General features: G+C 42.5%; 2 protein-coding genes across 2 annotated transcripts in view; both read right to left on the bottom strand.

Moving 5' to 3' along the window:
• Nucleotides 1-17,997, bottom strand: part of LOC148477367 (serine/threonine-protein kinase SBK1-like) — a 39,289-nt gene extending 21,292 nt beyond the window's left edge. Inside the window, exons 1-4 of the mRNA XM_088456848.1 lie at nt 17,899-17,997; nt 6,859-7,027; nt 6,122-6,324; nt 5,793-6,010 (exon numbers count right to left, since the gene is read on the bottom strand). Of these exons, the coding sequence (XP_088312974.1) occupies nt 5,793-6,010; nt 6,122-6,324; nt 6,859-7,027; nt 17,899-17,997 (689 nt within the window). The remainder of the gene's footprint in view (nt 1-5,792; nt 6,011-6,121; nt 6,325-6,858; nt 7,028-17,898) is intronic.
• A 186-nt stretch (nt 17,998-18,183) lies between these two features.
• LOC148477366 (serine/threonine-protein kinase SBK1-like) lies at nt 18,184-27,249 on the bottom strand. Its single transcript, XM_088456847.1, has 4 exons — nt 27,037-27,249; nt 19,673-19,841; nt 18,911-19,110; nt 18,184-18,801 (listed from the first exon to the last, which is right to left on the bottom strand). The coding sequence occupies exons 1-4, from the start codon at nt 27,247-27,249 to the stop codon at nt 18,184-18,186; spliced, it is 1,200 nt and encodes a 399-aa protein (XP_088312973.1).
• Nucleotides 27,250-27,642: the final 393 nt, after the last annotated feature.

Raw genomic sequence — 27,642 nt, 5'->3', positions numbered from 1 at the left:
CAAAACTCAAAACATAACAAGTCCAGTGTCACCTACCTGCTCCCTCTCTGTGAGATCCAAGCACCTTCGATCTCCAACACCAACACCTGCATCATCAACATTCTCATTCGTCATTGGAAGTAGTCCTTCTGCATCCAATGTTGGTATTCAAAGCATGATTGACTCCTCTCCTATCCATGATTCCTCAGAAGGATCATTGATGACTACGCCTTTTGCTGCTGTTGTTGTCAGTGGATCTTCATCCCAGAAGGGGAACAGGATGAAGACTACTTGTAGCATATCCTCCAAAAAACAATTAACTGTCAAACAAATGTTTGCAATGGCAAACAAGTATGACAGCAATCATCCATTTGCACAGCAGATTACTGATGCCATAACAGCTATGCTGGTATTAGATTAGATGTGCATCCAGTATCCACCATTACTGCAGTGGGTTTTCAATAGTTAATTAAGGTCCTGTGTCCTCGCTACCAGATCCCTTCTAGATTCTACTTCGCTAGAAGAACAATTCCAAGTCTGTACAAGGACATTAAAAAAAACCTTATTAATGACCTCAGAAATGCCGTTGTACCCACTGTCCTCTTGACCACTGATATGTGGACAAGTGGGAGAGGGCAAACTAACGATTACATGACTGTGACAGCCCACGGGGTAGGTGTATTGCCTACAACAGCAACATCTCCCAAGAGACAGCTGATACAGAGGCAGGCTACTCTTTGTATAACTGGTTTCACTAAGAGGCATACCACTGAGAACCTCTTAGAAAAACTTAGGGAAATCATTGCTAAATGGGTTATCCCACTTGGACTCTCCTCAGGATTTGTGATTTCGGACAATGCCACCAATATTGTTAGAGCATTACATGTGGGCAAATTCCAACACGTCCCATGTTTTGCTCACACAATTAATTTGGTGGTGCAACATATTTTAAAAAGTGATATGGTCATGCAGGAGATGCTCTCGGTGGCCCACAAAATATCCGGACACTTTAGACATTCGGCGACCACTTGTCGAAGATTGCATGACCAGCAGGTACTGTTAAATTCGCCCTTCCATCAGCTGAAGCCAGAGGTAGTAACTCATTGGATTTCTACCCTCTATATGCTTCAGCAGATGGAGGAACAACAAAAGGCCATCCAGGCCTATACAGCAGACTATGACATAGGCCGTGGAGGGGTAATGCACCTTACTCAAGCACAGTGGAGAATAATTTCTGTGTTGTGCAAGGTTCTCAAACCCTTAGAACTTGCCACATGTGAAGTTAGTTCAGACACTGCCAGCTTGAGTCAGGTCATTCCCCTCATCAGACTTTTGCAAAAACAGCTGGAGAAACTGAAGGAGGAGCTGAAACATAGCAATTGCGCAAAGTATGTTGGACTGGTGGATCAAGCCCTTGATTCACTTCACCAGGATCCAAGAGTCATCAATCTTTGTAATCTGAAAAATTATATTTTGGCCACCATTCTGGTTCCTAGGTTTAAGTCCTACCTTGTGAAGTTTTTTCCAACAGACCAAAATCTAAAACTATGCAAAAAGCTGTAGGTCAGAAAATTGGCAGCTACAGCTGCATGTGAAACACCATCATCTCCTCCTTCAGTTTCAACAGCTGCCAGGAAAAAAACTAAATTTTCCTTACAAAATGCCTGCTGGTCATGCAGATCGTTCAACAAAAAATGACATCTGGTCAGGCCTGAGAGAACTGCCTACTAGTGACATGTCTTCTACCGTGACTGTGTGATACGGTTTCCATTCATAGAATGGTGGAGGACTATTTCAGAGATAACATCCTAATAGACATGTCATACAGTCCCTTTCCATACTGGCAGGAAAAAGAGGCAATTTGGTGTCCCATACACAAACTGGCTTTGCATTACTGAAGTTGCCCACCCTCCAGTATGTACTCTGAAAGAGTTTTCAGTGCAGCTGTCAACCTTGTCAGTGATCGGCGTAGGTTACTTGCTTAAAATGTGGAAAAGATGATCATTAAAATCAATTACAAATTCCATGAGGAAGACCTACCAACAATTACATAAAAAAATTACAGAGGCACCTATGGTGGGTTCCACTGTGGACAAATTAATATTGTGTGAAGGAAAGGATGTACACACTGATGGGGGATGACAAGGATGAGGACAACTTGTAATGTAAAGCCAGTTTGTGTATGGGATCATTTTAATTTCCATGTCCAATGCACATTGGCAGCTTGTTTTATTGGGGTCCAAACAAAACAATAATTTCAGCCACAATTGGCAGTCCTTGTTGCTGAAATGATTGGTTTGTTAAACTGTCCTGTTTTATATACAACATAAGGGTGGGTGGGAGGGCCCAAGAACTATTCCATCTTGCACCTTTTTCCTTTCCATTATTTGCTGGTTGAGGCATTGCTGCCAGACATTTTAAATTAATGTTATGGTTGGTTTAGGAACCAATGATTTATTTTTAAATTAATTTATGATCAATTTAAAAGCCAGGGGCTGCACCCAATGAATTGTTTTTAAATTAATTTATTATCATTTTTACACCTGGCTGTCCCTGTCATTGGCGTAGCTGTGCAGGGGTGCTGTGCTCCTGTCTGTTGAGGAGCTGCTATCCAAAATAATAAACAATTTTTTTCATGTGCGTGTCAGCCACACCTGTCATCGGCATAGCTGTGCAGGGGTGCTTTGCTGCTGTCTATCTAGGGGCTGCATGAATATTGCAATTAAAACTTTTTTTTTTTTTAAGTTATTGGGTTACAAAAAGTTTTGTTTTTTTATTTTAAACATGGCAGAAATGTTATCCTAACAGCTTATAAAGTTATATGCTCTAAAATATGAAAGCCTTTATTTGTAAAAAACTAAAGCCTAATTCTGCCAAAAGAGAGATTGACACCATGGTTAAACATAAGTCACCTTCTGGATGTAATTTATCTCATTTGCATTGCGAAAACCCAACCGTCAGATGAGATGGATCTCAGCCAGTGGACAACATTGAAATCACAATTAAAAAGTCACAATGGAAGACTGCAGTGTGAGAATATATCTCCACAGTCAGGAGAGGCCTCAGAGAACATGAAAAAAAGATGCACTAGGTGCTGAACTTCAAGAGATTTCTCCATCATGTACTGCAGTGTGGAAAGGTTTCATTCTAATGTTTTCTATAAAGCAGTTCAAAGTTACAGCCTTCAAAGTGTCCGGCTGTATCATCCACATTTGCCAGGAATTACCAAAGATTATTACAAGCAAAGGATTTATCTGTCTGGAATCTGCCTGGGAATTCATGGATCGTATTTGGCCTGAATGCACTCAGACATCCAGTGATTCTGTCACTATGTTCTGTAGCCGACTTTATTCCTACCTGAATCGCAAACTGAAATACGGAATAGTAAGCACTGACAACATGGAGGCCTTTGTTATTCTACTGCCTGCATGCCAACCAATACCTCCCAGACTATACCCATTGGGGGGACCAGGTCTTGTTAATGACCCTCCCCATCTGTTGCTAGGCCTTCTTCCAAACCATCCATCCTGGACTTCCTGTCCAAAGAGGGTAAGCAGGGTAGAGAAAGAGGAGCTAGATGTCCCCAATTACATTTTTTTCTTCTGTCATAGATGATGTGGAGAGATAAGAGCTTCAGATGTTGGAACAGTGGCTCCCTCCTATTTGGCTTCCCTCCAGAGAACACAGCTCTGTTCCTCAGGAAGTGTCTATGCCTGAGCTGATCGGTAGATAGTCTCTGTCTTTTGATAAACACCCTTCAGGAGATGGCAACCCAGAGTAACAACAACTATAATAATGTGCCCACTGATCTAACATGACACCCAGTTTGCAGCCTCCTCTTCCTTACGACACTAATCCAGTCACCATGGTTGATCAATCAGCCATGTGTGGTCCACCCAATTTTTGGCCTTCTACATTCTATTAATTTCTAACATTCACATATCTAAGAGAAGTGGACATTGGGAACAATGGCAATTTGAAGGCCACTAACTAACTCTGTTTTTTCTTTTAATGTCCCTGTACAGGTTGGGAAATTCAATTACAGAACAGAAGGTTTGCAAAGGATTATTTAAGTCAATTGTCTATTTATTTTTGGAAAGCACGCTTCCTGGTCCCCTTCTGGGATGAAAAAAAATCAACTCCCAGCAAGCAGGCATGGTGCTCAAGAAAGAATTCCCAAGAAAGAGACAACATAATACTAAAACCTTAGGTCTGAAATGTTGCATTTGCTGCTGTGTTCCGCTTGTTCTCAATATATCTCATGTGGTTAAGTGGACAATAGGAACAATGGCTACTAAGTTTGAAGGCTACTAACTATGTTTTTTAATTTCCCTGTACAAGTTGAGAAATGCCTTTAATAGAAGATTTTCAAAGCATTATTTGTCAATTGTTTATTTTTGGAAAGCTCGCTTCCAGGTCCCCTTGAGAGCTGTGAGGTGGTCAAAATTGACTGGAAACGAGTGGAAATAAATGTTATTGAGTTTATTATTACTGTAGGAACAAGAAAAGGCCCATTTTATGTGATCCAGATCCAAACCAAAACATGAAAACAAAACACGGAGATGAGGTTTTGGCAACACCAATCCAGATCCAAAACCAGGGGAGATCCACATCCAAAACCAAAACACGAGGATCGGCGCACATCTCTACTTAGCAGAACATGAGGGAAAGCCACAGGGGACATACTGGAATGTTTGTTACAGACCAGAATTATATAAACCAAAATACCATTCACCCCCATGGCCACCCATGCAGTGTCTACTCTCCCTGTACTCATCCATAGGTGCCATCTTTGTGGTGAAATATTTGGAAAGATGTCTCCACACAGGAAATGGCAAAAACTCTGGTATAGAAAGAATTGATAATGACTGGGACCCGCAGAAAACACATAATCAAGGGAATTAATAGACTATTTCATACATTTCTCATCTCAATTGCAAATAATTCACCAGACATTATACTCTTTATTCAGGCCTAGAAATGATTATAATAGTTGTATTAGACACACAGACCATATCAGGGTGATCCAGCTGCGATACTGATACAAGAGATTCAGGGCCTGATGCTGATTCCCTATACTGTATTCATGCAACAAATGGAAACTAATGTCACTATACGGCCATATTCTATCTGTGATCGCCCCATCCTGGCCATCTCTCCTCTAGAGCAGCTGTCATCACTATTATCAGCACTTACACCCAACCTAGGTGCAGAGATTGGACCAAATATGCTAACTCTCCAGGGGCATATTTATAATTGGTGCAGGGTGGGCTATGCACATGGGCCTCTGGGTCCAGGGGGGTCCACACCGCACACCCTGCCCCCATATTTTCTAATATTTACTACTTTGAGGTCCCGCGTTGGATGTCTCATCCCTGCACAAAATGCCAGAGAAAGGCAGCTGCTACCATGTGCAGTGAGGAAATCGCCAAGAAAATTGAGACCGCACAACACTGATCGCAGCAGTAGAATCTGGGCACTAGTCTGAAATCAGTCTGCTGCCAGATGACGGGGAGACATGGGGGGGCCCTGGAAGGGAAAAGACTGAGATGAGACAGAATCAGACATAAGTACATAGATGTGTATGCAGCCTGTGACACCTGAAAGTCTATAGATGTGGCCACATTCAAATAAGTAAGTGACTCAGAATAAGTCCCTTAGCCTCTATAATACATTTGTACAATAATATTTCTCATTCTAGAAATAACACAGTAATATTTCAGTAGTAAATACACCATGTATCATGATCTTCTGCTGGTGTGTAATGAAATTTTGGGGAAGTCTCATCAATTGATAATTACCAAGAGCACCACCCAGTGTAGGAGACACTACCGGACCTGGTATGAATGACTCTTCCCTTGATACGTGCAAGACCAAAGTCAGTTATCTTAACACAATGGCATTCCTGATCAAACACCAAAATATTCTCTGGTTTGATGTCCAGATGCACCAGTCCTTTGCTCTCTATAAATTCTAGTGCACTGGAGATCTGCACTGCACATCTCTTCACCACATCTTCTGGAAGTCCAGTCTGAAAGAAGTAAATACACACTGATTTAGCATCATATTAATGTCTTACAATATATAAATGTTTCTAAAGCACCAAGTTGATATAAAATCAGTAAAAAGGACCTCTACTTACATGGGGCAGAATGAGAGAGAACAAATCACCCACTGCTGCCAGCTCCTGGGCAAAAGCAAAGTGGTCACGGGTCTTGAATGCAATCCCACTAATGCCAATGATATTTGGATGAGATGAAAGAAGAAAGGACATACTGAACTCCATGAGGAATCTTCTCTTAGTTGTCCGTTTCCTGTCGAGGATCTTCAGTGTCATCCTCACATCTGTGATAATAAAGAATCATAATTAGATTTGTATACGAATTAGGCCAAGTAATAGATGTGAGGGCACAAAGATGATTCTAATTGGAAGTGGGTGCAGAGTGGAGATTAGGATATTAGTGAGTGTGGATTAATATGGTTAGTATACATGGGAGTAGATTAAGTATAAAGTGGCAATTCAGTTTATAGTGCACGTTGAATTAGGCAGGTGTGATTGTACATTAGTGGGTGATATAGGTGTATTATTATGACCAGTATTGGTGGTAAAAGGGTATAGGTGGGAGTAGAGTAGGTGCGAGGGGGTAAGCCTTAATAAAGAGATTGGTTTCCAAAAAATGTTTCTAAAGGTTTGATGGCTGTGGGAGGCTCTTGTTGGGCATGGTAGAGAATATCATAGGTGATTCAGTAGGAATGAGTATTATTACTGTGTGTACTATTTCATTATTATTAATGGTTCATCCTGGGAAATTCTCCCTGTTGTAATCTTGGCTAAAATTATCCCATGGGGGAAGATACTGAATTTCTGACCATACTGACCTGTTTTTCTGTCCTTTATCATGAAGACTGAGGCATAACCACCTCCTCCCAGCTCCTTCATGACGTGATAGATGTCCTTTAGTTTTATCTCCTGGAGGCCCTTGGAAGCAAAGGAGACCATGTCTTCCAGGATAAGCTCCACATCATGTGTACCGGTAGCCATTTTATCCTGGGGAAAGTCAGAGACATGGATCTATTAGTATTAGTCAGTTATGGCCCCAATCTATTGTCCAGAGACCTGGTGAAAAGGGTGTAAAATGGTCTCATTCTCCTCACACACTTACACTTCTAGTGTCTCAAGTTCTGTATAGCTCAGTATTACCCACATATTGTCTAATTCTAAGTATTTATTGGCAGATACATAGTATTCATCATTTCCCAATATGCCTCTATGATATCACCAATACAATGAGTAGTATCACTAGTAAATCAGTATATCAGATATATAGATTATAAGTCTGAATGATATATTCAACATTTCAATGGACAAATCACAGTAATGTAATCAGTTCTACACTGTATATAAGAATTTTACCTCGGGGGAGTGTACACTTCAGTCCTGAGTGTGGTTGGTGGGATCTCAGCTCACATTGGGATCTGCTGGAAGGTTCTCACAAAATTATGCTGTAATGTCCTATCTATTCTGCAATAAAGACAGTCTATGTCTCTGGGAGCAGAGGGGAGACATCTGGTTTATGTGAGGAAGGTGGGGTGGGGCAGGTAGGTGCTGGAGCCTCCTGATTGGCTGGCTGATAATTTGCATATGTGGTGTAAATAACTGTGTATTATTCTTTAGGATTTGCATTTGCACAGATTGCTATAAGAATGTGTGAGAGACTCCCAGCTGTGCTACAGCCCAGGTGCATCACAAAGGGTGATAGTAACCCAAACACTGTATCTCCCCAACTCACTGTCACTCAGGTGTGTTCTAGGGACAGTTTTATTATATCTGCTATGAAATGTTAATAGTGTTGTTATTCATAACTCTGCTTTTTTATAATTAGCACTAACTATTACCACTATTATCAGGTCCATTTACTTGTTATTTATGTTACCTCTACTTTATATAGAATAGCTATAACCATTTATGTGACATATGACTGATTTTTCCAACCTAAATAATACTATTGTCTGTGCTGGTCTCTAGTACCAGTCTAACACTGGAGTCAGTATGATTATAGGCAGCATTTTCCCATGTACAGGTGATTGTGTGACCAGACATTGGAGGGTTTGTGCTTTGTATTATAGACATTAGTCTAGGTGAATTATACCCATTTTACAACTAAATCCTAGGTCACAGCAGGTTGAGTCCAATTTACACCACAGACTGGACACGGGATATTGCCTGGGATTACCTGTGCCAATGCCAGGAATGTGACTCTCCCTATGCAGAGAATGGGACACAGGTCAGACAATCCGAGTTACTCATTTATCTGGGTCTTCCTCAGGTAGCTGGGTTGTATTCCCAGGTAACTGAAGCTCTGTTATCCTTATTACACTGAGCCATGACCTGGGTTATCCCTGCAGTAATCTGGGTGTTTGCAGCTGTGTAAAAGGGGTATAAGAAAGCAGTGATATGTAGTAAGCATGATGCAGAATAAGCACCATAGTATTGGGTTCATTGTGTAATATGTGCTTTAGTCATAAGCCCTGATGGTGTATGAAGGCATGACAGGGAAGGTACTTTAATGCAGGTTACAATATAAGCTGGGTACACACTATACTAAGTCAATGGGACAACTCGATGTAATGATACATGGTGCCATCCATACAGTAGACACTGCATGATGAGGTGTATGATGGCACAAATAACAGCATGGCATCATTCAGCATCTGTTATGCAGTACAGCAGATGGGGCGATATGATGAATGGCTGGTATACACGAGCTGCTATGCAATCCATAAATGATCTTTCACAGCTCCGTCAGAACTATATATCGTGTGACAGATGGAATAGTATGTACTCAGCTTTACTCACATAGAAAGGGAGGTCCGAGGGCCCAGAGAATGGGCGGAGATCTGAGGAGGGATAAAATTACATTCTATAAGAATCGGTCTCTTTGGTCTCCCACCCTGATAAGTATATTTGCAATTTGTTATTTTCCTAAGCCACCAACTTCATGGAAGTGATGAATAAAATGAGGCTTTCTTCCCTCCAGATATGGTGTCGTGTGGTCATTTACTATGGATAAGATGTCATTGTTGGAAATACAGTATAAGGGTTTGGTGAATGGTGTAACATGGGGTGTAGCCATCATTACTTATAGAAAAGTCTGTTACACCCCCCCAGCTGTAGTATCTCCTCATTTGCACATGAATAAAAATTAGGGGTGTGCACCAGCCACTTTTCGTGTTTTGGATCTGGATCTTTCTTCGTGTTCTGGATCTGGATTGGTTTTGCCAAAACCACCCTTCTATGTTTTGGGTTCTGGGTTTTGTGTTTTGGATCTTTATTTTTTTGGGAAAAAAGCATAACAGCTAAAATCTCAGAATTTGTGGATTTTTCTGTTCCTATGCTATTATTAACCTCAATAACATTAATTTCCACTCATTTCCAGTCTATTCTGAACACCTCACAATATTGTTTTTAGGCCAAAAGCTTGCACCGAGGTAGCTGGATGACTATGCTAAGCGAAATGAGTGGGTGACACAAATACGTGGCCCATCTAGGAGTGGCACTGCAGTGGCAGACAGGATGGCAGTTTGAAAAACTAGGCCCCAAACAGTATATAATGCAAAGAAAAAGGTGCAAGATGGAATTGTCCTTGGGCCCTCCGACCCACCCTTATGTTGTATAAACAGGACATGCACACTTTAGCAAACCAATCATTTCAGCGCCAGGGTCTGCCACACGACTGTGGCTGAAATGATTGGTTCGTTTGGACCCCCACAAAACAAGTTGGCAATTAATCTGTCCCTGCACAAAACTGGCTCTACAGAGGCAAGATGTCATACTCATCCTACTCATCCACTGATTCCTCACCCTCTTCAGTGTTGTGTACATCCTCATCCTCAGAGTATTAATTGTCCCCGCTGGAATCCACCACCACAGGTCCCTCTGTACGTTCTGGAGGCTGGTCTCCCTGGAATAATTGATAAAAATCATTTTGATGAACATCATCTTTGTGGAAGCAACATTTTGTGGAAGCAACCTCCTACGCCTTTCACTGACAAGGTTCCCGGATGCACTAAACACTCTTTTGGAGTACACACTGGAGGGGGGGCAACTCAGGTAAAATAGAGCCAGTTTGTACAGGGGCCTCCAAATTGCCTCTTTTTCCTGCCAGTACATGTACGGACTGTCTGACATGCCTACTTGGATGCTGTCACTGATGTAATCCTACACCATTCTGTCAGTGGTGACGATATCATATGCAGGCACTGCTACTTTGTTGATGCACGTGCAGCTAATGCGCACACGAACAGAAAAATATTTAAAAATTTTTTGGCACTTTGGGGGTTATACCACCCTTCAACAGATGAGCCAGATGGCCCTTGATTTATGACACAGGCATATGCTTGGCACTGCTACTTTGTTGATGCACATGTGGCTACAGCGCACACAAATAGAAAAAAAAACTTGGGGGAGCACCCCTGATGGACAGACCACCCCTTTATAACTACAGCCTTTATGGGACACTCCACAACACAGCCCAGCCGGCCCCTATGGACTTTGGAGTGGACACAGCCCCTATGGACAACAGCAGCACAACTCCCACCCTCCCTCTTCACTGGCGGGGACCTTTTATAGAATCCAAAACCCAAAAGATCTGACAGCGGGATGATGAAGTTTTGCCTCAATTTCAAAGTCAGGGGGGAAAACCCGGGCCTGACTCTGTTCCTCGCTCGGATTTCAGAAATCCTAACCCGCTCATCCCTATTAAAAATACAATGGGCCCTCATTTTCCCTGGGCTGACTCTGCAATGCCGGGTGTGATATAACAGCCTGGTCACTCACCTTCCATTATAGTATTTATATCTATTGTATATAGTGTTTATTTATACCCAAGTGAGTGTATAGAAATTCCTGTTACACTCAACCAGCTGCTGTATCTCTTAATTAGCATATTAACAGCTACTTATTGCACCAGGCAGGATGTGGTATTATGGTTAGTCATGTTCAGAAAGACACTGATTTTTATGCATATTTAATGTTTTTCAATGTTTTAGAACAAAATAATAAATAAAATTCCCATAATTCTTTTCCTTACTTAACAGTAGAGATGAGCTGGTTCGGTTTCCAGACATCCAAACCCACCCAAATTTAGAATAACTGAGTCAGATCCAAGCAGGCTTGGTGTTTCCCGCCTGGTCGGATCTCAAAACCGAGGCAAAAGGATAGTCTGAAATCTCATGGTTCGTGAGATTTCGTCTCTATGATCAATGTAGTATATAAGGGACCACGCAATGGATGCCATTTCACTACAGCTGTGGAGACTGAACAGGGAGGGTGGGTAGTGTACAGCTGGTGCTATCTGCTGTGTCCTGGATGGGTGACTGCAGATCCATTCTGGTCTCTGGTCATGGTGCTGTCACTGTGCTGTCTTTTGATCCATTTGGGCTGTCTGCTGTGTCCTGGGCTGGTGACTGCTGATCCATTCTGGTCTCTGGTCATGGTGCTGTCACTGTGTCCTGGGCTTCTGCTGTGTCCATCTCTGGGCCCAAGTTCTGGACTCCAAAATACAATAAAAAAATAGTCAAAAAAAAGTAAAAAAAAAATAAATCAAAGTGTCCTTTAGATTTTTCTGTGTGCGCGTGCATGTAAGGCTTAACCACAGTACTGCACAAGATCCAGCCCAACTCCAGTCGTGCTAAAAACAAAAAAAATCAATGGTAGTTGAGGATGTTGATGATGAGGATGTTGATGATGAGGATGTTGATGATGAGGTTGTTGCTGATGAGGTTGTTGATGCCGTGGACATCTGTGTAAGTAAGGCAACAGCTGTTGCCCATGGGTTGAAAAAGCTAAAGCCCATTGTTGTCATGCTGGGACAAAAGACAAAAAAATCTACTTCTAACGTGTGGAATTATTTCCATCCCAATCCGGACAACAGTTGTCAAGCCATATGTGCCCATTGCCATGCAAGAGTGAGTAGACGGAGGGACCTAAACCAACTAGGAACCTCCTCCTTGTTATGTCACTTGGAGCACATTCATCAAATATCAAAGTGTACATCGCAAAGTTCCAAAACTCAAAACATAACAAGTCCAGTGTCACCATCCTGCTCCCTCTCTGTAAGATCCAAACACCTTCGATTTCCAACACCAACACTTGCATCATCAACATTCTCATTCGTCAGTGGAAATAGTCCGTCTGCATCCAATGTTGGTATTCAAAGCATGATTGACTCCTCTCCTATCCGTTATTCCTCAGAAGGATCATTGATGACTACACCTTTTGCTGCTGCTGTTGTCAGTGGATCTTCAACCCAGAAGGGGAACAGGAAGAAGACTACTTGTAGTGAATCCTCCAAAAAACAATTAACTGTCAAACAGTCGTTTGCAAGGGCAAACAAGTATAACAGCAATCATCCATTTGCACAGCAGATTACTGATACCATAACAGTTATGCTGGTTTTAGATGTGCGTTCAGTATCTGCCATTACTGCAGTGGGTTTTCAACAGTTAATTAAGGTCCTGTGTCCTCATTACCAGATCCCTTCTAGATTCCACTTTGCTAGAAGAGCAATTCCAAGTCTGTACAAGGACATTAAAAAAAACCCTTATTAATGTCCTCAGAAATGCCGTTGTACCCACTGTCCACTTGACCACTGATATGTGGACAACTGGGACAGGGCAAACTAATGTTTACATGACTGTGACAGCCCACTGGCTAGCTGCATTGCCTACAACAGCAGCAGCAACATTTCCCAAAAGACAGCTGATACAGAGGCAGGCTACTCTTTGTATAACTGGTTTCACTAAGATGCATACCACTGAGATCCTCTTCTCCTCTGGATTTGTGATTTCAGACAATGCCACCAATATTCTTACATATTACATGTGGGGGAATTCCAACACGTCCCATGTTCTGCTCACACAATTTGGTGGTGCAACGTGTTTTAAAAAGTGACATGGTCATGCAGGAGATGCTCTCGATGGCCCACAAAATATCCAGACACTTTAGACATTCATCGACCCCTTGTCGAAGATTGCATGACCAGCAGGTACTGTTAAATTCACCCTTCCATCAGCTGAAGCAAGAGGTAGTAACTGGTTGGAATTCTACCCTCTATATGCTTCTGCAGATGGAGGAACAACAAAAGGCCATCCAGGCCTATACAGCAGACTATGACATAGGCCGTGGAGGGGTAATGCACCTTACTCAAGCACAGTGGAGAATAATTTCTGCATTGTGCAAGGTTCACAAACCTTTTGACCTTGCCACACGTGAAGTTAGTTCACACACTTCCAGCTTGAGTCAGGTCATTCCCCTCATCAGACTTTTGCAAAAACAGCTGGAGAAACTGAAGGAGGAGCTGAAACATAGCAATTGCGCAAAGTATGTTGGACTGGTGGATCAAGCCCTTGATTCACTTCACCAGGATCCAAGAGTCATCAATCTATTGAAATCTGAAAAATTATATTTTGGCCACCATTCTGGATCCTAAGTTTAAGACCTACCTTGTGAGTTTTTTTCCAACAGACCAAAATCTAAAACTATGCCAAGAGCTGTTGGTCAAAAAATTGGCAGCTGCATGTGAAATGCCATCATCTCCTCCTTCAGTTTCAACAGCTGCCAGGAAAAAAACTCAATTTTCCTTACAGAATGCCTGGTGGTCATGCAGATCGTTCACCAAAAAATTACATCTGGTCGGGCCTGAGAGAACTGCCTACTAGTGACATGTCTTCTACCGTGACTATGTGTGATACGGTTTCCATTCATAGAATGGTGGAGGACTATTTCAGAGATAACATCCTAATAGACATGTCAGACAGTCCCTTTCAGTACTGACAGGAAAAAGAGGCAATTTGGTGTCCCATACACAAACTGGCTTTGCATTACTGAAGTTGCCCACCCTCCAGTATGTACTCTGAAAGAGTTTTCAGTGCAGCTGGCAACATTGTCAGTGATCGGCGTAGGAGGTTACTTCCTTAAAATGTGGAAAAGATGATGTTCATTAAAATCAATTACAAATTCCACGAGGAAGACCTACCAACAATTACATAAAAAAATTACAGAGGCACCTATGGTGGGTTCCACTGGGGACGAATTAATATTGTGTGAAGGAAAGGATGTACACACTGATGGGGATGACAAGGATTAGGACAACTTGTAATGTAAAGCCAGTTTGTGTATGGGATCATTTTAATTTCCATGTCCAATGCACATTGGCAGCTTGTTTTATTGGGGTCCAAACAAAACAATAATTTCAGCCACAATTAGCAGTCCTTGTTGCTGAAATGATTGGTTTGTTAAACTGTCCTGTTTTGTATACAACATAAGGGTGGGTGGGAGGGCCCAAGGACTATTCCATCTTGCACCTTTTTCCTTTCCATTATGTGCTGGTTGGGGCATTGCTGCCTGACATTTTTTATTAATGTTATGGTTGGTTTAGGAACCAACAAATTGTTTTTAAATGAATTTATGATCAATTTAACAGCCAGGGTCTGCACCCAATGAATTGTTTTTTAATTCATTGATTATCAATTTTACACCTGGCTGTCACTGTCATCGGTGTAGCTGTGCCGAGGGTGCTGTGCTCCTGTCTATCAAGGGGCTGCTGCCCAAAATAATAAATAAACAATTTTTTTCATGTGCGTGTCAGCCACACCTGTCATTGGCATAGCTGTGCAGGGGTGTTGTGCTCCTGTCTGTCAAGGGGCTGCATGAATATTGCAATGAAAACTTTTTTATTTTTAAGTTATTGGGTTACAAAAAGTTTTGTTTTTTTAATCTTAAACATAGCAGAATGTTATCCTAACAGCTTATAAGGTTATATGCTCTAAAAAACTAAAGCCTAATTCTGCCAAAAGAGAGACTGACACCACAGCTAAACATACTGTCTGGGAATTCATGGATCGTATTTGGCCTGAATGCACTCAGACATCCAGTGATTCTGTCACTGTGTTCTGTAGCCGACTTTATTCCTGCCTGAATCGCAAACTGAAATACGGAATAGTAAGCACTGACAACATGGAGGCCTTTGTTATTCTACTGCCTGCATGCCAACCAATACCTCCCAGACTACACCCATTGGGGGAACAGGTCTTGTTAATGACCCTCCCCATCTGTTGCTAGGCCTTATTCCAAACCATCCATCCTGGACTTCTTGTCCAAAGAGGGTAAGCAGGGTAGAGAAAGAGGAGCTAGATGTACCCAATTACATTTTTTTTCTTCTATCATAGATGTGGAGAGATAAGAGCTTCAGATGTTGGAACAGTGGCTCCCTCCTATTTGGCTTCCCTCCAGAGAACACAGCTCTGTTCCTCTGGAAGTGTCTATGCCTGAGCTGATAGGTAGGTAGTCTCTGACTGTTAATAAACACCCTTCAGGAGATGGCAACCAAGAATGACAACTACTATAATAATGTATCCACTAATAACCAGCCTGATCCCTTAACAGCAACATACCCCATATGGCCAACTCATAACATGACACCCAGTTTGGAGCCTTCTCTTCCTTATGACACTAAATCAGTCGCCATGGTTGCTCCATCCAAGACAGTGGGAACAATGGCAATATGAAGGCCATTAACTGACTTTAATGTCCCTGTACAGGTTGGGAAAATCTGTTACAGAACAGAAGGTTTGCAAAGGATTATTTAAGTCAATTGTCTATTTATTTTTGGAAAGCACGCTTCCTGGTCCCCTTCTGGGATAAAAAATATTCAACTCCCAGCAAGCAGGCATGGCGCTCAAGAAAGAATTCCCAAGAAAGATACAATGTAATACTTAAACCTTAGGTCTGAAATGTTGCATTTGCTGCTGTGTTCCGCTTGTTCACAATATATCTCATATGGTTAAGTGGACAGTGGGAACAATGGCAGTTTGAAGGCTAACTAACTGTTTTTTTATGTCCCTGTACAAGTTGAGAAATGCTTTTATAGAAGATTTTCAAAGCATTATTTAAGTCAATTGTTTATTTTTGGAAAGCTCGCTTCCAGGTCCCCTTGTGAGGTGCTCAAAATTGACTGGAAACAAGTGAAAATAAATGTTATTGAGTTTATTATCACTGTAGGAACAAAAAAGGCCCATTTTATGTGATTTTAGCTGTTTTTTTATTTATTAAGAAGAAATCCAGATCCAAACCAAAACACGAAAACTAAACACGGAGGTGAGGTTTTTTCAAAACCAATCCAGATCCAAAACCAGGGGAGATCCACATCCAAAACCAAAACACGAGGATCGGCACACATCTCTACTTAGCAGAACATGAGGGAAAGCCACAGTTTGTTGTAGACCAGAATTATATAAATCAAAATACCATTCACTGCCATGACCACCCATGCAGTGCCTACTCTCCCTGTACTCACTCGGAGTTGCCATCTTTGTGGTGAAATATTTGGAAAGATGTCTCCACACAGGAAATGGCAAAAACTCTGGTATAGAAAGAATTGATAATGACTGGGACCCGCAGAAAACACATTATTGGGGAAATTAATGGACTATTTCATACATTTCTCATCTCAATTGAAAATAATTCACCAGACAAACAACTGCAGACCATTATATTCTTTACTCAGGCCTAAAAATTATTAGAATAGTTGTATTAGACACATAGACACACAAACCATATAAGGGTGATCCAGCTGCGATACTGATACGAGAGACTCAGGGCCTGATGCTGATTCCCTATTCTGTATTCATGCAGCAAATAGAACCTAATGTGACTATACGGCCGTATTCTATCTGTGATTGCACCATCACTATAGTCAGCACTTACACCCAACCCATCCAAGGTGCAGAGATTGGACCAAATATGGCATCTCTGCAGGGGCATATTTATAATGGGTGCAGGGTGGGCTGTGCACATTGGCCTCTGGGTCCAGGGGGGCCCACACCACACACCCTGCCCCCATAATTTCTAATATATTTTCTAATATATTTTCTAATATTTACCTCTTTGAGATCCCACGTCGGATGTCTCATCCCTGCACAAAATGCCAGAAAATGGCAGCTGCTACCATGTGTAGTGAGGAAATCACCAAGAAAATGGAGACCGCACAACACTGGCCACAGCAGTAGAATTTGGGCACTAGTCTGACATCAGTCTGCTGCAAGCCACCGTGGATACAGCATGGGGGCCTCTGGATGGGAAAAGTCTGAGATGAGACAGAATTAGATATAAGTACATATACTGTAGATGTGTATGCAGCCTGTGACACCTGAGTAGTTTGCTGAAAGTTTATAGATGTGGCCACATTCAAATAAGTGAGCGACTCAGAATAAGGTCCTCAGTCTCTATAATACATGTGTACAATAAGATTTCTCATTACAGAAATAATACAATAATATTTTAGTAGTAAATACACCATGTATCATGATCTTCTGCTGGTGTTTCATGGAACTTCGGGGAAGTCTCATCAATTAATAATTACCAAGAGCACCACCCAGTGCATGGGAGGGGTAACTGCAGATAATTATACACGTCACACCCACATTCACCAGTTAGAGCTCTGATCATCTGCTGTCCAACAGCACAAATTTGTCACCTTAGGAAACACAGAAAAATGTTAGGGTAAATGACTAATAAAAGTATGGAAATAATCTGAGATTTGATGAGGTATTCAGGAACTTAATAACCATTTTACACAATATATTTTTGTAGAGAAACACTGTATAATAACTATATAGCACTAGATTTAAGCTGCTGCAGCAGAATGAGTAACATATCTCAGGGCAGACTCGTATTTACTGAGAGTCATCCTTTACTATCAATTATAAACAACACCATAGAAAGAAATTATAAATAAGTACACAAACAAGTTGGACAGCTTTATATATTATATATCTTCTGATATGGGGACTCAGCAAATGACCCAGTGCCCCAATCCCCAGAGCCCAATAGACCCATTATTCACTAAAACAGAAACTTACCTGGTAAATGGGAAGAGAGTGAGTATGATGTCCTCTCAGAGCCATGACAGAATAATACAGATGAGTATTTTCAGCCAATTTCCATCTCTGCCCCAACATGTAGGAATATATTGTCCTCCTTAAGTATCACTGGATTTGGTGCATGTTCCTGCTGGGGGTCTGGTGTCTCCTTCTGCTGTAACCCAGCACTACCAGTGGACAAATGGGATGACATGGAGCTGATCACAGATGGGATGGTCTCTCTGCTGTGTGATGGGTCTGTTGCAGTGTTAGACACTTCTCTGTTTAACTGGGCATCTCTTGAGCACATGAGAGCTCTGATTCCACAGGAAAAGTGTCTTCACCATCATCCATATTATTGTTACTCCTCTCTGCTTTCCAGATATCATCCATGAACATCAAGACATTAGTGGCTTTGATTCTCTGATTACAGTCTATGGCTAAAAGATGACTAAACATCCTCCATACTCCAGTGGTCAGCTTGTTCCATGGTGAGGGAGGGTCATCAGATGGAGTGTGGGTTTGCCATTCAGCAAATCTACTGTACTCCCTGTCTCTGGGTAGTGCCATCTGCCAGGGAAACTCTCCTGTGAGCAAGCAGTAAAGAACTACACCAAAAGCCCAAACATCAAGGGTGGAGTCTACAAGCAAACTTTCCTTGTCAACAAGTTGGCACATCTCCGGGGCCATGTAGGAGCCACTACCAGACCTGGTATGAATGACTCTTCCCTTGATATGTGCAAGACCAAAGTCAGTTATCTTAACACAATGGCATTCCTGATCAAACACCAAAATATTCTCTGGTTTGATGTCCAGATGCACCAGTCCTTTGCTCTCTATAAATTCTAGTGCCCTGGAGATCTGCACTGCACATCTCATCACCACATCTTCTGGAAGTCCAGTCTGAAAGAAGTAAATACACTGATTTAGCATCATATTAATGTCTTACAATATATAAATGTTTCTAAAGCACCAAGCTGATATAAAATCAGTAAAAAGGACCTCTACTTGCATGGGGCAGAATGAGAGACAACAAATCACCCACTGCTGCCAGCTCCTGGGCAAAAGCAAAGTGGTCACGGGTCTTGAATGCAATCCCGCTAATGCCAATGATATTAGGATGAGATGAGAGGAGAAAGGACATACTGAATTCCATGAGGAAGCTTCTCTCAGTTGTCCTTTTCCTGTCCAGGACCTTCAGTGCCATCCTCACTTTTGTGATAATGAATAATAATTAGATTTGTATACAAATTAGGCAAAGTAATAGATGTGGGGGCACAAAGATGAATCTAATTATAAATAGGCACAGAGTGGAGATTAGGATAGTAGTGAGTGGGGATTAATGTGAGTAGTATACATGGGAGTAGGTTAAGTATAAAGTGGCAATTCAATTTAAAGTACACTTTGAATTAGGTAGGTGTGATTGTATATTTGTGGGTGATATAGGTCTTCAGGGGCATTAGTATGACCAGTATTGGTGGTAAAAGGGTATAGGTGGGAGTAGAGTAGGTGCGAGGGAGTATTAATATGGTTAGAGTAGGGTAAGCACTAATAAATAGATGGGTTTCCAAAGAATGTTTAAAGGTTTGTTGGCTGTGGGAGGCTCTTGTTGGGCATGGTAGAGAATACCATAGGTGATTCAGTAGGAATGAGTATTATTACTGTGTGTACTACTGCATTATTATTAATGGTTCATCCTGGGAAATTCTCCCTGTTGTAATATTGGCTATAATTGTCCCAAGGGGAAAGATACTGAATTTCTGACCATACTGACCAGTTTTTCTGCCCTTTACCATGAAGACTAAGGCATAACCACCTCCTCCCAGCTTCTTCATGATGTGATAAATATCCTTTAGTTCTATCTCCTGGAGGCCCTTGGAAGATAAGGAGACCATTTCTTCCAGGACAAGCTCCACATCATGTGTACTGGTGGCCATTGTATCCTGCAGAAAGTCAGAGGAATGGATCTATTAGTATTAGTCAGTTATGGCCCCAATCTATTGTCCAGAGACCTGGTGACAAGGTGTAAAATGGTCTCATTCTCCTCACACATGTCAGACTAATTTACATAATTCCATATTTACATATGCTTTATGTTGTATAATGAAGTAGTTCATGAGATGTAATAGGGCATTTGTACATCCATTTTGTTTCTCTGTCCAAACTCACATTTAAATGGAAATTAGTGTGTGTCCTTAAGGCCACTCCCAAGGGAAACTCTTTATATAACACAGTGAACAAGAGCATGCCCATATATGTATGCTTGTGTTGAGAACAACACTCGGACCAAATATAGAGATAAGCCACGCAATGAGTATCTCTTAAAATGATAGCCTAGGAGGAGCTAGCAAGAACAAGCTTTGTCTATCTGATAATGTTAGTGGGTGTATAAGGGGGGCGTATTACCTGAATATTGTAATAATGTATAAGTACTGTGATAATGTCCCAGTTAAGGGGTTATTGTTTTTGCTGCATCAACCCAGGGTGAATATGTCCCAGTTAAGGGCTTGATCTATTTATTTAATTAATTAATAAAATGACAAATTCTTAAGTATACTGGATTGGAGTATATATTACTTATTATGGAACAACACCTGGTTAAAGGTTATTTAAACACACACTTATACTTCTAGTGTCTCAGGTGCTGTATAGCTCAGTATTACCCACAGATTGTCTAATTCTAAGTGTGTTTTTGCAAATACATAGTATTAATCATTTCCCAATAGTACCTCTAAGATATCAATAATACAATGAGTAGTATTACTAGTAAATCAGTATATTAGTTTAATAGATTATAAGTCTTAGTTATATATTCAACATTTCAATGGACAAATCACAGTAATGTAATCAGTTCTACACTGTATATAGGATATCACCTCGGGGGAGTGTGCACTTCAGTCCTGAGTGTGGTTGGTAGGATCTCAGCTCACGTTGGATCTGCTGGAAGGATCTCACAAAATGATGCTGGTAACATCAAATGTATTCTGCAATAAGACAGTCAGTCTGAGTCTCTGGGAGCAGAGGGGAGACATCTGGTTTATGTGAGGGAGATGGGGTGGGGCAGGTAGGTGCTGGAGCCTCCTGATTGGCTTGCTGATCATTTGCATATGTGGTGTAAATAACTGCATTGTTCTTTAGGATTGCATTTGCACAGATTGATATAAGAATGTGTGAGAGGCTCCCAGCTGTGCTACAGCCCAGGTGCATGATAAAGGGTGATAGTAACCCAAACACTGTATCTCTCCAACTCACTGTCACTCAGGTGTGTTCTAGGGACAGTTTCAATATATCTACTATAAAACGTTAATAGTGATGTTACTCATAACTCTTCTGTTTTATAATTAGCACCAACTATTACAACTATTATCAGGTCCATTTACTTGTTATTTATGTTACCTCTACTTTATATAGAATAGCTATAACCATTTGTGACATATGATTGATTTTCCAACCTAAATAATACTATTGTCTATGCTGGTCTCTAGTACCAGTTTAACATCGGAGTCAGTATGATTATAGGCAGCATTTTCCCATGTACAGGTGATTGTGTGACCAGACATTGGAGGGTTTGTGCTTTGTATTATAGACACCAGTCTAGGTGAATTATACCCATTTTACAACTAAATCCCAGGTCACAGTGGGTTGAACCCAGATTACACCACAGACTGGACAAGGGATATTGCCTGGGATTACCTGTGCCAATGCCGGAATGTGACTCTCCCTATGCAGAGAACGGGACACAGGTCAGACAATTCGAGTTACTCATTTATCTGGCTCTTCCTCCGGTAGCTGGGTTGGATTCCTGAGTAACTGAAGCTCTGTTATCCTTATTACACTGAGCCATGACCTGGGTTATCCTGGCAGTAATCTGGGTTTTTGCAGCCATGTAAAAGGGGCATAAGAAAGCAGTGATATGTACTGAGCACGATGCAGAATAAGCGCCATAGTATTGGGATAATTGTGTAATATGTGTATTAGTCATAAGCCTGTTTGTACTAGTCTCCGAGTGCTGCCTCTCATCTTCTGTGTGTTGGTGAGTCTGTGTGTGTGTATACACACACACACACACACACACACACACACACAGATAAAATGTGCATGCAGGTATCTGTAAAACCATATAATCAATGGTGGAAAATTAAAAGAGAGACACACAGGGAGAAGAGAGAGAGAGACACACAGGGAGGAGAGAGACAGACACGGTGAGGAGAGAGAGAGACAGGGAGGAGAGAGAGAGAGAGACAGGGAGGAGAGAGAGAGAGAGACGGGGAGGAGAGAGAGAGAGAGAGATGGGGAGGAGGGAGAGAGATGGGGAGGAGAGAGAGAGAGAGACGGGGAGGAGAGAGAGATGGGGAGGAGGAGGAGGAGAGAGAGACTGGGACAAGAGAGAAAGATATTGCGATTGAATGACTGACCTTTTACCCAGACACCAATCCTGTTGTGATAAATCACACAGTAACAGCCGACACAGCAGGGGCAAAGCACGAGCCTATATTAAGACTTATTCAGAATGTTAATTTAGCTGCCCCCAGAACCCAACATTAAGTGCACGTGGCTCATTCAGTGTAATTTGCAGATGGCGATAAGAATGAAAGAAAGGGGGAGGGTTTAAAAATCGGCATCTGCGGAGCTGGTCACATGATTCTCTTATATGATTCTAGTAGCTGCTATATGTTACATGCGCCATCACATTAGGTAGCCCTGTAGTCTTCTGTCCCAGCAGCTCATCAAAATAGACTGTCATCATGGCCATTTGCAGGTGGTCAGTCACTGGAATTTAGCGATACGTTGGGCGTCAGACAAAATCCTGTAACCTGTACTTAGCTACAGATGTGACCTCATACACTGTGGCTTTAGCCGTGCCAAACAGCCCCTCACATCACGTCAGGACCCTGGAGACTCACCGAGCATCTTTCTTGCTCAAAAATGTGCATCAAATAAACTACTGAAAGCGACAAAACTCCTTTGCTAGATGACACTAATCATTTTAATGTGCAACATCTGTACATCTCTGTGCGAGGGCAGCTAAATACAATGCAGCATCTGTGGCTTTATCACTCACTTCAGTCTTGATGGTAGATGTATGAGAACTAACTGTAACTGAGGAAAGTTGGTTCTTCTTCGAAGACTACAACCAATATATCTCCCTTTCTGTGATGGCAAATGTCTGTCTATACAATGTAACACATGATTCTTACACAAATAACTTTTCCTAATTATAGTATCATTACCCAACACTCCATAATGCAGCATGAGGAATATATAAATATGTATTATTGGAGCTAGAATGCCCGGCAGCTATGGAATGATGTAGCCTGGCTGTATTATGAATGCAGATTCCAGAGATGAAGTTAAATATGAACAATTATTGACAGACCTTTCCGCATTGGCATATCTATCGTGGGGCCCTGTACCCAGGACTGGCCAATTCACCACCATGGCCGCCCATGCAGTGCCTACTCTCCCTGTACTCACCCGGTGGTGCCATCTTTGTGGTGAAATATTCAGAAAGATGTCTCCGCACAGGAGATGGCAAAAACTCTGGTACAGTAAGAATTGATAATGACTGGGACACACAGAAAACACATAATTGGGGGAATTAATGGACTATTTGATACATTTCTCATCTCAAATGAAAATATATCACCAGACAGACAATTGTAGACCATTATATTCTATATTCAGGCCTAGAAATGATTATAATAGTTGTATTAGACACATAGACACACAAACCATATCAGGGTGATCCAGCTGCGATACTGATACAAGAGATTCAGGGCCTGATGCTGATTCCCTATTCTGTATTCATGCAGCAAACGGAACCTAATGTGACTATACGGCCATATTCTATCTGTGATCGCACCACCCCGGCCATCTGTCCATGAGATCAGCCATCATCACTCTTATCAGCACTTACACCCAACCCATCCCAGGTGCAGGAGATGGAACCTAATGTGACTATATGGCCGTATTCTATCTGTGATTGCACCACCGCGCCCATCTGTCCATGAGAGCAGCCGTCACCACTATTATCAGCACTTACACCCAACCCATCCTGGGTGCAGGAGATGGGACCTAATGTGACTATATGGCCGTATTCTATCTGTGATCGCACCACCGCGCCCATCTGTCCACTAGAGCAGCCGTCATCACTATTATCAGCACTTACACCCAACCCATCCTGGGTGCAGGAGATGGGACTAAATTTGGAAACTCTGGTTACATGCCCACTAAATAACCTCTTATGTGCAATTGCCCTGTTCAACCCAGTTTACCCCCAATAATGCCCACTCGACAGTCACAGAGAAAAGGACTGAGAACTCAGAATCGGACATAAGTACATAGAGATGTGTATGCAGCCTGTGACACTTTCATAGTTTGCTGAAAGTCTCTAGATGCCGCCACATTCACACTTGCAAGTGACTCAGAATAAGGCCCTCAGTCTCTATAATGCATTTGTACAATAAGATTTCTCATTACAGAAATAATACAGTAATAAATCACTAGTAACAATACACCATGTATCATGATCTTCTGCTGGTGTGTAATGGAACTACTGGGAAGTGTCATCAACTGATAATTACCAAGAGCACCACCCAGTGCATGGGAGGGGTAACTGCAGATATTTATACATGTCACACCCACATGCACCAGACAGGGCTCTAATCATCTGCTGTCTAACACCCCAAATTTTTCACCTTGGGAAACACAGAAAAATGTTAGTGTAATTTACTAATAAAAGTATGGAAATAATCTGAGCATTAATGAGGTATTTGGGAATTTTATAACCATTTCAAACTATATACTGTATTTTTGTGCAGAAACACTATAATACGAAGTATACAGCACTAGATTTAAGCTGCTGCAGAAGAATGAGTAACATATCTCAGGGCAGACTCGTATTTACTGTGAGTCATCTTTTACTATCAATTATAAACAACACCATAGAAAGAAATTCTAAATAAGGGCAAAAAACAAGTTGGACAGCCTTATATATATATTATATATCTTCTGATATGAGCACTCTGCAAATGACCCAGTGCCCCGATCCCCAGAGCCAGGGCTGGACTCGGACTAAAAATAGGCCCTGGCATTTTAAAGCACACAGGCCCATCTTGGGGGTCAATCATATTAGCCATGATGATCTCGCCGGCACGAGTCATTGAGGCAGTGGCCGCACTTTACAGCAGCCCAGATTTGCCTAATATTGCTCGCAGCCCCATAGGGCTCTGAACAAAATTATGCGAATCCTGGCTTGGGTAGCAATGGGTGCGAGCTGCGGTGCTGTTGGCGGCATTTAAATGCCATTGCAACGAAACATCGCACCTAATAGGATTGACCCCTTGGTGTCAGCAACCTGGTTCCTATCACAGACTCCTCCCCTTGGTATTCCTAACTCTTCCCACTGCTTAGTCTATGCTCGTACACATATAATTAATGTTAGAACAACATAAGTGTACATTATTCTCTGTATTTAGTGTTCACTCTAGGTCCAGCTGTAGGCAGGGTGCCGGACCCAGAGATAGGGCACTTCTGCGTGCGCTGAAGGCACGCGTGGCTGAAAGGGGGCATGGTCAAAGAAAAGGGGGGGTGTCTTTATGACGCATCACCTTTTCGTCACTCCTGGGGCGCTTAAGTGCCAGGCAGTTCCCAAGTGCTACGGTCACTGTGAATGGATGCTGGGTGCACCAGCAATGACCGCAGCGCCGCCGTTTTTACCACACGTGGTACACTGTGACCCACGGGTGAAGACAGTTCCCACAGGCTGTCTCAGCAGGCCACCATGCTGGAGGGCAGGGTGCTTTCTGCCCCTCAGAAATAGGGCAGGACGCGGCACCCCGCTGAAACAGTCTAGTGGGAACGCTAGTATTAAAACACACAGAACAGTGCACATTCTGCAAGGGATTTAAACATGTGCCACCACACAGATGAAAGCTGGGACACTGAGGGATGGTTCAGGGAGGGTGAGGATGGGGACACTGATTGGGGGTTACAGAGAGGGTGGGGGCTGAGACACTGAGGGAGGTTACAGGGGGGTGAGGGCTGGGACACTGATTTGTAAGGAAACATTGTTTCCTATACACTACTGTCAAGCAGGGATGGCATGGACACAGCACGGCAGCCGTCCTGCTCAGTGGATATTCCTGGCTGTAACATGACGACTGTGCCATGTGAAAAGAGGCACCTGTTTTCAGCCACCATTATTTTTCACACCCGGCAAAAAAACGGACGGCCTTTTGTCACCCAGTCAAAACTGGCATGTGTGAAACTGGCCTGAGGGTGAGTACAGGGAGGGTGAGGGAAGGGACACTAAGGGGGAGATATACAGGGAGGGTGGGCACTGGGACACTGACTGGGGGTTAGAGGGAGGGTGGGGACTGGGACACTGATTGGGGATACCAGGGTGGGTGAGGGCTGGGACACTGGGGGTTACAGGGAGGGGGGGGCTGGGACACTGATTGGGGTTACAGGGAGGGTGGGGGCTGGGACACTGAGGGGGGTTACAGGGAGGGTGGGGGCTGGGACACTAATTGGGGTTACAGAGAGGGTGGGGCTGGGACACTAATTTGGAGTCACAGAGAGGGTGGGGGCTGGGAAACTGAGGGGGAGATACAGTTATTATACAGTATAAAGCTTTCTGTCATTAGGGTAAAGAGCAACAGATTTAAAAAGTAAATAAAGTGCACACACTTACCTGATAGTGTTTGGTAGTGCCCCCTCCCCTCTCCTCTCCACTTCAGGGTCGCATTGGGTCTCCTCCTGCTCCTGTAGTAGCCTGCTGCTCCTCTTCGGCACTTCCAGCTCTTCACAGAAGTTCACACACAGCAGGCAGGGGGCGTGTCACACAGTACCTGTTAGAGGTCCCACTGGTCCTCTGGTGTTTGCTGGCTGACCATGGCAAGTGGACACAAGAGGACTAGCAGAGCCTCTAGTGTCATTACTGCTCTTAATGTGGAAAAAATGTCTTCTCTCCGGTGGCGGTCATTTTGGGAAAGACATTTTGTATGGCATCCAAACGGATGGCCAGACCAGCTCACTTGACCATGGGCCCTTCTGGCATTTGCCAGAAGTGCCGATGGCCAGTCTGGCCCTGCCCAGAGCCCAATAGACCCATTATTCACTAAAACAGAAACTTACCTGGTAAATGGGAAGAGAGTGAGTGTGATGTCCTTTCAGAGCCATGACAGAATAATACAGATGAGTGTTTTCAGCCAATTCCACCTCTGCTCCAACATGTAGGAATATATCGTCCTCCATACGTATCACTGGATTTGGTGCATGTTCCTGCCGGGGGTCTGGTGTCTCCTTTTGCTGTAACCCAGAACTACCAGTGGACAAGTGGGATGACATGGAACTGATCACAGATGGGATAGACTCACTGCTGTTTGATGTGTCTGTTTCTGTGTTAAGCTGGGCATCCACTATACAATTTTCTGTCAGATATCTGTCCAATCTGGCTGGTTGGAATGAAAACCTGGTAATGTATGGGAGCAAATGACAGTTGATCATATGGTTTAAACATTGAAAAAAGGACAAAAAGAATTGTTCAAATTTGGTTAAATTCGTGTGTTTTAACCAATTTGTCTGAACAACCATTTCTGGCTATTTTCCAGTGTTTGTGAGCAAATGGACGACTGTCATTTGCTCCCATACATTACCAGGTTTTCATTCCAACCAGCCAGATTGGACAGATATCTGACAGATAATTGTATAGTGGATGTCCAGCTTTAGACACTTCTTTTT

This window comes from Taudactylus pleione, unplaced genomic scaffold (assembly GCF_031769625.1).
Source record: "Taudactylus pleione unplaced genomic scaffold, aTauple2 ptg000722l, whole genome shotgun sequence".
In the NCBI taxonomy this organism is placed as follows: domain Eukaryota; kingdom Metazoa; phylum Chordata; class Amphibia; order Anura; family Myobatrachidae; genus Taudactylus; species Taudactylus pleione.
This window is presented reverse-complemented; position numbering and strand designations above follow the sequence as displayed.